Raw genomic sequence first — 12992 nt, forward strand, 5'->3', positions numbered from 1 at the left:
TAAATAAATAATCTCCAACACCATGTGAGAGACCGTTCCTTAAACTCAGTAGGTTTGATAGTAGGGTTTGTGTTTATTTTTAATCATCGTTAGTTCTGATTTAGGTAATCAAGATGTCCAGCCAAAGATACACTACAAGTTGGGTGGAACATTATAGACTTAGATACTGGAAAGATTTGGTTTAGTTTCACTGTTTTTAGATTTGTCTGTGCTTGGTCTCCTAGAGAGTGCTCAACTCAAGCAAGGAGGGAATAACTGTAAATAAAATGTGCCCAAGAATAGATCTGGAAAAACCCATCACAGTGGAAATAAATATTAGCTTTATTAACACTCAAAGTGCCATTCATTTATATTCATTCCATAGTCCAGAAGGTTACTTAGAGTAAGCCTTTGCACCACAATCTTTCAAAAAAATGAACATGTAAGAAAAAGCAATTTTCATTGTGCTAATTATTGCAGGCCTTCATGCACGTAAACCTAAACAAAATGTGTGCCAACAATATACAAATTTCCATATAAACAAAGTCATTGATCACTAACAAAATATAAACATGGTTTCTTTTATATTAGATTTTTAAAAAAAGCTATTTACCAGCAAGAAAAAACAAGTACCTAGAAATTATAAAACTCAGAAATAGTATACATTTTTACAAGCACAATTTTGAATGACAACACAAAATCAAAATGTGCATGAAATGTGGCACGTACCACACTATATCTGGCTTCTGGAAGGTTTTCCTAATCACACCGGTTCCTTTTAACATCATAAACTTAGTGACATTCAACTTCAACAGTGGACTTTATTCCTAACATGAGTAATTTTACATGGTACCGCATATTTAAAACAAAGTTTTCTTTAATACAACGTTGATTGGAAATTTCATTTCCAATTCTTTTTCTGCCAGTTACTTAAAACACACAGTACAATATAAAGACACACAATGGATGTTTGGACATTTCAAAACCAATTTATAGTCAATTACAAAGAATCACAATATGCCAATATACTGTTTTATAAACCCAGTCTGACCTTGCCCAGTGATAGAAAAACTAAAAGTTGAAATATTTTGGGGTAGAATACAGGAAATATTCAAAGACAACAGTAGGACAGGCCAACAGCAACTGGAGATAGAAAAATCTTGACATCTCGAGACAATTTAGTTTCTCACATTTTTCCATAGCTCTGAGAATTCAAAGGCCATTTTTAGCGGTGTGTTTTTGCTACTGCTTAAAACCTATTTTTCCCTTAATTTGCATTTCACAGAATTCTCTTAAAGAGAATTTAATGCTTTTTCTTGCAAGAGTATTTTAATTGGGCTCTAAGTATGATTTGCATTCAATTCTGAAAATACAAATACATTTTGAATGGTTAAAAACAAAATTTTAAAAATACTTTTGATCAGCCAGCTGAAAATATATTCATATAGTAAATAATCTCTCAGAAAGCTTTTATATATATTTAATTATCACAACTAAATAGTACCCTTATAAAACAAGTTCATAAAAATGTAGAAATGAAATGAAAGTAAGAACTTACTGGGATATATACATGTGCCTACAGACAGAAAAAAAAAAATCACACAAACATACATCCCCTGATACACAGAGCATACTTTCAACTTAGTAATGGATTTTATAATACATTATAAAATTTTCTAATTTCTATTAATGTTGAACTCCTGAGTTCTTCAACAAAGAACCATAGATAAGTATAGTCTGTAAAAGCAAAAAGGTCCATTTAAGTCAGTAATAGCAGTGCAGTAACTGATGGCTACATCTTGAAAGAAGTTAAAACATAAAGACACAGACAGTAGTTCAATGCACACATTCATGACGCTCATACACTCATCAACAATTATTGGTCAGAGTAGTAAATCAGTGTACAAATTAAACATTTCCAAAAATGTGCAAAAATGTCAATCTTAATAGGAAAAAAACTCTTTGTACATAATTATAAACTGCCCAGCATTCAACTGAGATTAGAAACATTTACAGAGAGAAACCAATAGGTTAAATATAGAGATTTTAATGGCTACATTAAAAAATGTACATTATTATGTCAAAGGGTAAATTTACAAATTGATAATCATAGTCTGCAATAACGCAAAGTTTATTCTCAAATTTATCCAAGTTTACTTTTATTTACAATGAATAAAAAGAACCATGTGAAATGTAAGAGATGTCAGACATTAAAAGTATTTTTGGTATTAACTCTTATAATATTTCAGAATTCAGGGTAGCAAAATTTTAAAACCAATAACAATAGAAAAAATGTAAACCACTTACTAATTAAGATTGCATTAAAACAATTATTGGTTTTTAAAGAAGTATTTTTATCCTTAGACACTGTACTTTCAATTGAATAGCATGTATTGCAAGAGTCTGGCGCACTTCCTTTTGCCCATAAGCCTCTCCAGCTCAGATGTTTCAACTAATCCTCTCTTCTTATTCCAGATGGAAAAAATTCTTTGGAAAAGTAAGAATACATCAAATCCATTTTGTAGTCTATCTAATAGAGTTTAAGATGTAATTTTGTTACTTCTCTCCTCCAAGTAAAGCTAATGCTAAAATCATCACTAGTTACATATGCTTTTAAAAAATAAATTATAAAAGAATATTTAAAAATAAGTGAACTTAAAAGTGCTTTTTGGTATGGTCATGAATTTTACTGTTCTCAACTGCATTAAGGGATTCAGAAATTATGTGGGGACAAGTCCTGCACATACAGTGGAAGCAGATACTTCCTTATGTTCCAAAATGTCTATGGCACAAAGCAGACATCAGTCCGGAACTTACTTTTCCTCACAGCTTTGCTGAAATGCCCCTCAAGTCAAACATAAGTTCATAAATGTTAAGACGCTAGGAAGAAAGTACGCCATCAACCTGAGGCATCAGACGTTAATGTCTGTCTTTGTGCATTGGTGGTCAAGTGACATTAACAAGACTGGCACATGTACAAGCTTAAATTCATGTCTACACAGTTCCTCAACAGTGGAAGTAACTTCTGCACGTCTAAATGCAAACACTGATCACCTGTCCTTTTCCTTGAAGGATATACCAGAATACAAATTCTACTAGTATCTGCTTTATAATTTTTATACTATTAGCTTACAAGTGGACAGAAGTAACAGTGCTAATTATTTTGGCTATGTGTACAGGGAATATAAAAGCTTTGGTTTAAAGTGATTCTGATAATACAGATTGTGTTACAAACAAGAAGTCATCAGGCAGAAGGAACAATGGTACCGATTTAATGCCTTTGCTGTTATTAACAAAAATACCATATGACTGTCAATTAAAATGCACAATTATAAAAAGTATGAAGAATTCTATGAGACTGTAAACAGGCAACAGATAAAATGTATTCTTTTCTTTACTATAGCTATGACTCCTCCCTCATCTTTCTGAAGCTCAACCTGGAATGCTTACATGACCACTGAAAAAAGAATCTCTAGGCTCCCCCAAGTGCTCATTTCCATCAACAGCTCTGGAAGGTGAGTATGGGGAGATGGGAGGCCAGTACTTCCCACACCTACCATGGGATCCCGTCCAAACCATGGCAGAAGTCAAAGCCAAGCCAAAGACAACTATGAAGCAGGAACAACTGCTTCATAGCATGCTTCCCCTAGCCAACCAAAAAGAGGTATAAGAGAATTTCCTTGTGAATACTTGGTAAGCTAAGGAAGCTTATTTTGGTAATATTTGGCAGAATTTCAGCTCCAAAAAGTTCAGGAAGAACTATGTAAAATCAATTACTTTCTATTTAAGAATTATATATAAGATTATTATACATATACACAAATTGAGTTTTAATCTACTTTTAGCAACCAAGAGTATGGCAATTTATAATCAATTATTATACAATCATTTATACTAGCTACTTGTGGAAAATGTACTGGTGTTCCTACCCAAGGATGACTACACTCACTGTGTATCATCAGTAGGTCATACATTTGAGTTGTTCTTCCAAAACCAGAAACTGAGCTAAATTGAACACTCATACCTTTCCCCTTCTTCCTTCCTACCCCTGCCTCCAACTCAACACCACACACACACACGCACACACACACATACAGGCGCACATGCACACACTTCACAGAAAAGTAACTTAGACTATTACCTAAAATGTTAGCTGAGAATTAAGGACTAGAATCTGCTATCCCTGGATTTCCTACTCACTGTCCTGTCTCATTGCCTCAACATCTGTAAACCATGTGAATGACTCTTTAGGGCAAAAATAAGTACTGTGACTCTACCATGAAAATCATAACTGAACTGTAATAATATACCAAGAACTTGGACAGTGCCAATGTGACTGAAAATCAAGTATTCAACCCAGAAAACATTTACATGTCTCTTTAGAACGAGAATACCTCTTTCTATGCTTATTGGGAATTCATGTCTAGTGGAAGCTGCACCGTGTCTATCACAGACAAATCCTAATGTTTCTCTCCTAACATTTATTATTTATTTTAAAAAAAAGGAGGTAGAAAAGGGTAGGAGGAGGCAGGCATTAAGAAACATTTAAGGACCAATACACAGTCTAAGGCCAAATGAACTTGTGAAGCCTACTGATTTTGGAAAAAATCTTCATTTTGGTGGGTAACTTGAATTATTAATATAAAATAAAATTAAGGCATACAGAGAAAAGGCACTACTAAAAATTAACAATTGGATTGCTTTTCATTAACATTTAACCAATCTTAAAATTCAAATAAATATGAACATTACATTTGTAAAACAAAGGCCAAACTTAGTAATAAAACAGTATGATCTCAAGAAACTGTCCTGATCTTAGTATAAATAACACTGTTGACAGAGTTCGATTTCTATCAAATGTTTTGGGTATTTTCACAATTTAGACCAAAATAAAGTATGTTTTCTTTAAAAGAGACACTGGGAGAAAAAAACGAACAAAAAACCACTATTATGGAATAAATGCTTCCTATCACCGGAACTGTTGAGTAGAGGCTGGGTTTTGCAGTAAGAGGGGGTCCTGAGAGAGATGCTATGTGACCTGGTTGGGGAGGTGATCCCTCCAGTTTGGGGACACTTTTACTCTAATCCCTGTTGTCAATGACATTTCAGTTTATAACAGCCAATGATTACCTAAAATTGCTTTTCCCTTACTTAATAAAAAATAACATTTTAAAACATCATTGCTGAACTTTCAGAGTTAGCGTATGCCATAAAGTAAGTAACTGCTTGCCCATGTTCCTAGATTGTGACCTCCTTAATAAGGATGTTAATTTAGTACCTGACATAGTAAGTTACAATTATTGAATAAACAAATGAAGAAGATTCGTTCTATTAAAAAAGACAGATTTGTATATTTAATTGACACCAGGTGATTTTATATCAAGCTATCAGTTCCCAGACTCCAAATAAAATCACTGGCACAGAACCTTGCCATAGACCAAGGAGTCTACATCTGGCTTGGTCATCCTGCTAAACTATTCACATCTGATTTTATTTTCTAAGTGATTTCATATATCTTGTAACAGCTCCATCAGAAATACTACAGAGCAGATCTGACATATATAAGAACTGGAGTAGCAGAAACTTAATCGAAAGAAATAGTTTCATCTTTTTAATGCAGTTTCTATTGGGAATAAGGTAAAGACTCTCAAGTGAAAGCCAATTCAATTTACTCTGAAATTAAGGTTTAAAATTTTCTTTTATAGTTCAGCAAATGCATTAATATTTTAATTCATATATATTATGTAAGGGTAACTGTGCCTTTTAAAACTTTCTAAGGCAATAGTCATTTTTTTAAGTTAGAAAGATGTTTTGTAAACAAGGAAAAGAGCTGAAAATTTTCAAGATATTCATACTGAAATTTTCAGTCTGTATAATTTTAAATACATTTTAAATAATTACCAACCCATTAAAATTTCCATTAGTCATTATAATATTTTTTAACCCTTTTATTCAATACAACACTTTGTTTGCAATGTAAAAGATCTTATATTTGGTCCAAGCCTAAGTCATGCCACTTTGAATCTCTCAAGGCCTTAAGTAGAAAGATATTTCCTGAAAAGCACATATAAGACTGCTAGTGAATCTTCTCCAGCACCAAAAAGTCTGCCACTGTCAAAGCAGAATGCATTTTAAAGGCACAAAGTCAGCAGTCTGACCATTTTCCAGCGTCAGCAAAGAAGCATTACAGTATAGAAGAATCAATTGTGCATTTAAGAAACAAAACACATGTAGAGTTATCTTAAAAAGTTCAAATTGCATTCGTTGATCCATACCATTATTAGAAAGAAGAAGAAGAAAAAAAAAACGGAGTGTTATATTTTAACTTCCCCAATGAAGCTATTTCCTTTCAAAACTTTCTTTTTTAAATTTACTTTTGGTCTTCCATACCCTCCACCCCCACACCTTCAAGCTTTTTTGTTCTAGTAGTTTTTATATATATTAACTTTTATTGTGGTTTTTGGTACCTTCACAACTTGTTTGAAATAAATTCACATCATATTTTATATAATAACTCTGTAAACTATTTGTCTATTTTTAAGTCTTTACATAAAGAACATTACTTTCCCATAGCTAATAATATTTGTCTTATAAAGCAAAGGCCTTCCGCAGCAGTGTTAAAGTAGTAGTTTCTTTTCAGGTGCCTTTATTTTCTATAGCATTTAGAAAAGAAAACAGAGACTGAAAAAAAACAAACAGTTTTGCTCTGGGTTCTACAGTCTCACCGGATTTCTCGCTAAAGAGCATTTGTCTTATATTCTGCACTGCTGGTTACCCTGACAGACCAAAAATGAGCCAAAGGAAAAGCACAACTACACAAGACAGATATGAAGGAAAAGCCCACTGGTCCAGAGACCATGATCTTGCTCAAGTAGAAAAGATGCCCTCATTCATAAAAGATAAAGAAATTATAATAGATCCACACACTTGGGGATTGTTTCTAGAACAAGATTTGGCAGTCGCTTTACCAAGGCAGGGGCACCTCATTCTTGTTCTTCCCTGCAAACTGCTTCAATTTTAAGAGTATGAGAGAAGCGTTGACAACTAATTTTGTGCTTTGACTTCTTAGACTAGCTAGTGGAATTTCAAATATTCCTATAGGGAATGCTAGGTAGGACCTTGGCACAGTAAACCAAGATCTACCTAACTTCAGAAACAAAGTATCTTAAAAGACTCCCTAAATAAGCACACCTTTTGGCAGAAAATAAGAATACCTGAGTCCCTTATGAATCCCATGAAAGGGATTTTGGGGCCTCCAGGAAGACTATTGTTTTCTAGACCTTTAAAAATAAAGTACTTAGCACTTGCTTTAACATGCTGAAAAAAACTGCAAGTGGCCAAATTACTGATATCTTCATGTTTTATAGTAGCACAATTCTATTAAGAGATAGTGGGGCCTTTCCCAGCTGTCTTGTTCCATTTAATAATGTCCTTGCTGTTAGTGGATACATTGTACTAGAAATACCTGGCAGCTTTTTAACCTTCCCATTAGTAGTTAAAACTTTGTTTTGATAAGCTTTTTTTTTTTTTTTTTTTGCCTAAAATTATGAATTCTAAGGAAAGAATATATAGAGATGGCTAAGTTCAAAAGGCTCAGTGTTCCAATTCAGTTTGTTCCTAAAATGAAGAGTTACCTAGGTGGGTGCAATATGCAGCTGGTAAAGTGACTGCTATTTGCTGCTTGTTGAGATCATTCACCCTTGACTTAAGCAGCAGTAGCTGATCTTGTAAAATCCTCAATTTGCATTACATCACTTTCTCTTTGAAATTTCCTTTCCTTTCTTGCATGTACTGCTTTGTAAACAGCTGTTTTCAGTTTGTAACTGGGACTGATCTTTACATCAGGGTTTCTCAACCTCAGCACTTCTGACATTTTGGGCAGGGTAATTCTTTGAGGGGTGAGGTTGCTTTCCTTGTGTATTATAGTCTATTTAGCAGCATCCCTGGCCTCTCCCAATTCATGCCACTAGTATCCTTCCAGTTGTGACAACCAAAAATGTCTCTAAGAATTGCCAAATGCCTAGTGAAATTATCCTCGCTCCACTTTTGGCAACCACTGTTTCACATGATACCTGTTTTTCTGGAGGTGCTTTAGTATTCTGTGATCCTAAGAACAAGGGTTTCATCTCCCTACATAACACATAAATATTACTAATTGAACTCTTCGTTCCTAAGGAATGTTATCTATGGGGAATCAGGAGCTAGAAATAGAAGATGGTATACATGATTTTGATTATTTCTCCATTCCTTTAATTTTGGGACGTCCCCCTCAAGTAAAACAAGTTTAAAATACACTAAACACCTAATTTTTTTCATTATTTCTATTGACTGGCAAATGTGGTCTCTTCTACTGCTCACACATTTGATAAGAACGATCTCCTTTTGTCTTTTATTTCAATTTGCTCACGACTTGACTTTAAAATAAAAGGTTTTCCGTGTGTGTGTGTGTGTGTGTGTGTGTGTGTGTAAGCAGAAAGCTATCCCTCAAGTTTACAGATTCCAGTAACATGGATCTATTAAAGTGTATTTGCTTATTATACTGGTTAGGATTAACAAATAAACATACCTCTCAGAGATGCGTATCTTCTATCAAGACTCCTACTGAGCAAAAAGGTTGGTAGACAGAGGTTAGGATCTAAAGAATACAGATATAAGAAGAAACCTATATTCTTTAGGTTGAGTACCTACCGTAAACTAAAGTTTAGGGCTCAACCCCACAAATGAGGATATATTTTAAATACTATCACTAAAAACTACAAATTATACATCATTTTCTTCTCCTTGTTTTCCATGTCTTCCCATCACCACTGATGTGTCAGTGATAGAGGGAATGACTCTACAATCTTTAGGTATTCCAAATGATTTGTTTGTACTACAAAGAGTGACTATGTACTAAAGTGCTTTAGCTCTCTGAACCACATCAGTACATTATAAAAATTTAAAAAAAAGTTTCAAGTTCTTGTAAGGGAAAAAAAGATTAAATATAAAAAATTTAGATTATTATTAAACAAATTTAACCAAGAATCAAGAGAAATACTTTCCCTCTTGTCTTTTTTTCTCCCCCATCTCTCTTTTTTTATAAAAAAGAAAAGTGCAGTCAGAGAGAAGGTGAATGAATAGATGGGAGCTAGGTAGAGGCACAGGAGAGGTTACTGGCTGCTAGTGATAATGCACAAACATGTGCCTTAAGAGTTCATCAGCTGAAGGTCTCAGTTTGGCCTCTACAAAAATCCGTTTGAGGAAATCTCGAGTATAGTCTGAGACATGAGGTGGCAGCTTTGGGTTTGTTGGCTGAGTGGCAATTTTAAAGATGGCAGCCATTGCTTCAAATTCAGCCCAAGGTGGCTTTTCAGTTAGCATTTCTACCACAGTACATGCAACACTCCTGAAAAGAAACAAAAAGAAATACATTACACAAACAATAACATGAAAGAAAGCCAGTTAGCTAGAAAATGAGAAACAGGCATTAAGTCCATGTATATTTAAATATGACTTAACTTCAAATTCAAAGCTTCATTAAAAAGTTCTACCATTTCATAAAACTGTAATTTAAACATAAAAATCAATTTAAAACAACAATTTAATGACTATCACTTAATTCAAACGGTTGGGCAAAGAACATTATTCATCTTATTATTTTTGTTTTATATAATTTCTAACCTGACATTAAAAATAATTTTTGTCTTTATCTTACAAAGAATATAAGCATTAGAAATCAGTTGCCTTCAGGTGCCTAAAATGAACGTCTGTTAAAGTCTTTTCTGGGTGGGAAGTAGAAAATGGTCATTTCATGGTCTAACTTAAAATTATAAAAGAATTAAAGATTAAATGAATTATAAGACACTGACAACAAAGATGAAGTACTTTTAAAGGTCTTTAGACAAACAAAGTAACTATGTACTTCTGTAATAGCAAAAAGCTTTTTAATGCTGAGGTTTGCTCACGATAAAATCCTTCCTAAAGAATGGAGGATTGGCCGGGCGCGGTGGCTCAAGCCTGTAATCCCAGCACTTTGGAAGGCCGAGACGGGTGCATCATGAGGTCAAGAGATCGAGACCATCCTGGCTAACACAGTGAAACCCTGTCTCTACTAAAAAATACAAAAAAAAAAAAAAAAAAAACTAGCCGGGCGAGGTGGCGGGCGCCTGTAGTCCCAGCTACTCGGGAGGCTGAGGCAGGAGAATGGCATGGACCCGGGAGGCGGAGCTTGCAGTGAGCTGAGATCCGGCCACTGCACTCCAGCCTGGGCGGCAGAGTGAGACTCTGTCTCAAAAAAAAAAAAAAAAAAAAAAGAATGGAGGACAGGTTCAAGGATTCTAAATATTTAATCAATTATAAGCCTCAATAAGGCATAATTAATACAGTGTTAATCTTTGCAATTCTTACATCCTATTTTGGAAGTACAAAAGATCATTTACATCTGCCTCAGTAATTCAGTCCCAGGTGGAAATACATAAGGCGGCAGATGGTTTTCAAGCAAACTTCACATCAAAACCTACCAGATGTCCGCTTTTCTTCCATAGCCTTCTCCACTGATGACTTCAGGGCTCATCCAGTATGGTGTGCCCGTGACAGACTTCATTCCTGTCCCTGAGAGACAGATGGTCTGAAGCCGTTTGCTGGCCCCAAAATCTCCTAGTTTGACATTGCCTGTTGAATCTCTCAGGATATTTGCCCCTAAAAACAAGAAATTGCCTCATTTCATTAATTTTATTGGCCGTCTGGAATATAGTATAAAAGAACAATGGCACAGAATTACTTCATAGACTCTTCTATTTTTCCCCAAAGTTAGGCTGCTTTTCATCTTCTGGCAGTAGCTGGCATAATCCTAGTCACACAGGTGGTGCTCATTAAGGATTTGCTGCAAGAACACTACATTTTTAGGTCAGCTGTGTGTTTAGGACCTAGGACGTTTCTACTGAAAAGGACTGGTGCAGGTTGGAGGTGAGGGTGATGAGGAGGAGAAAGGCGAAAAGGGCTAAGAATGAAGCTCAGTGAAGGACCAAGAACGCCCCCAGTTTCTCTGTCATAAAGCAGGAAGCCCATGGCTGAAACTTATTTCCCTTAGAAGCCAGCCTTTTCTCAGAAACTTCCTTAGGGTGCTTCATAATCAAAAGCATTTTCCCCCTCTATTACTTAAATTTAGTTACCTTATATTTTAGAGTTTTCTTAATACTGAATCTTGCTTTATATTAATTTTACATCTCAATTTTTAATATTTTAAATGATAGGCTTTGAGCTTTTCATTTAAAATTTCATTAGCTTTTATAATAAACTTTTTAGATAGCTTCAGATTTACAGAATTATTGCAAAGATAGTATAGAGAGCTCCCATATAACCCCACACCCAGTTTCTCTATTACTAATAGTATGGTACATTTGCCACAATTAATAAACCAATATTGAAATATTATTAGCCAAGTTCATACTTTGCTTAGATTTCCTCAGTTTTTCCCTAATACTCTTTTTCTGGATCCAGGATCCTAACCAGGATCCCATGCCATACTTAGTCATCATGTCCCCTCAGGCTCCTCTTAGGGGGGATACGTTCTCAAATTTTCCTTGTTTTTGATGACATGTGTTTTTCTGAGGCGTACTGGGGTCAGGTTTTTGTAGAATGTCCCTCAATTAGGATTTGTCCCATGTTCTCATAATGGGGGTTGTAAGTTTTTTGGGGGAAGATCACAGGTAAACTGCCATTCTCATCATATGATATTAAAGGCACATACTGTCAACACCATTGTTGATGCTGACCCTGACCACCTGGCTTGAGATAGTGTTTGTCAGGTTCTCCACTGTAAAGTCATTGTCCCCCACCCTTTCCATACTTTGGAAGAAATTTGCCACGCACAGCCCACAATTAAGGAGTAAAGAGTTATGCTCAGGATGAGTAGCTACATAAATTATTTAGAGTTATGCTGCAGAAGAGATTTGTCTCCCCTCTCCCACATATTTATTAAATCATTCATTTACATCACTATGAACATGGAGATTTGTTTTATACACTGGGTTATAATCCAGTACTACTTTATTCTCCTGCTATTTATCAGTTTCAGCCACTGGAGCTTCTTTCCACTGGCTCTGTGTCCCTTTGCCATACCCCCATCATTGTATTCTTGCTTTTGTTTTTGAGCACTTTCTTGCTTTCCGGCACTCGAAGATGCTCCAGGCTCATCTTGTATATTTCCTGCACCAGTCCTAAAATCAGCCATTTCTCAAGGAGGCCTAGTTCCTTTTAGTGGAGAATAGTATAAAAAAACAAGATCATCGGCCAGGTGCAGTGGCACACACATGTAATCCTAGCACTTTGGGAGGCAAAGGCGGGTGGATCGCATGAGCTCAGGAATTCGAGGTCAGCCTAAGCAACGTGGTGAAACCCTATCTCTACAAAAAATACAAAAAAATTAGCTGGGCATGGTAGTGTGAGCCTGTAGTCCCAGCTACTTGGGGGCTGAGCTGAAGGATCACTTGAGCCCAGAGAGCTAAGGCTGCAGTGAACTGAGTTCATGCCACTGCACTCCCACCTGGGTGATAAAGTGAGACTCTGTCTCAAAAAAAAAACAAAAACAAAAAAACAGAACAAAACAAAACAAAAAACCAAGCTATGGGCACTAGGCTAATTTGTTTTTTATTCTCTATTTTCACTCTTATCATTTTAAAAACTCTGTATTTTTTCTGGGATTATAAATCTAGTTTCTGTCTTTTATAAATCATTTCGCTTCTCATTTTTCTCCACATAACCTTCGTTACTTTGGACCTTCTCATTTTTAACTTTTTCTTTACCTATTCTTAAATAAGCCATTTATTTTATTATCTAATTTTAATTATTTTAATTTTAAAATTTTACTTCATTTCTTAAGTCTTCCATAACCTTAACCTTATTTTATATTACAAAGAGATTCATTTTCTTGGTTCTCTTACCCTTTTCTGAAAAAATGATCTCTAAGGAGAATGAATAGTGGAGAAAAGCTACCTTACAGACTGGAGAGGATAAAGAGACCCCACTCCTATCAT

General features: G+C 35.1%; 1 protein-coding gene across 1 annotated transcript in view; it reads right to left on the reverse strand.

Moving 5' to 3' along the window:
• Nucleotides 1-297: 297 nt before the first annotated feature.
• The window catches only part of MAP3K2 (mitogen-activated protein kinase kinase kinase 2), a 97704-nt gene continuing 85009 nt past the window's right edge, over nucleotides 298-12992 (reverse strand). The window contains exons 16-17 of the mRNA XM_023225593.3: nucleotides 10479-10656; nucleotides 298-9364 (exon numbers count right to left, since the gene is read on the reverse strand). Coding sequence (XP_023081361.1) covers nucleotides 9139-9364; nucleotides 10479-10656 — 404 coding nt within the window. The 3' untranslated portion in view covers nucleotides 298-9138. The remainder of the gene's footprint in view (nucleotides 9365-10478; nucleotides 10657-12992) is intronic.

The sequence above is a fragment of the Piliocolobus tephrosceles genome, chromosome 11, assembly GCF_002776525.5.
Source record: "Piliocolobus tephrosceles isolate RC106 chromosome 11, ASM277652v3, whole genome shotgun sequence".
Lineage (NCBI taxonomy): Eukaryota > Metazoa > Chordata > Mammalia > Primates > Cercopithecidae > Piliocolobus > Piliocolobus tephrosceles.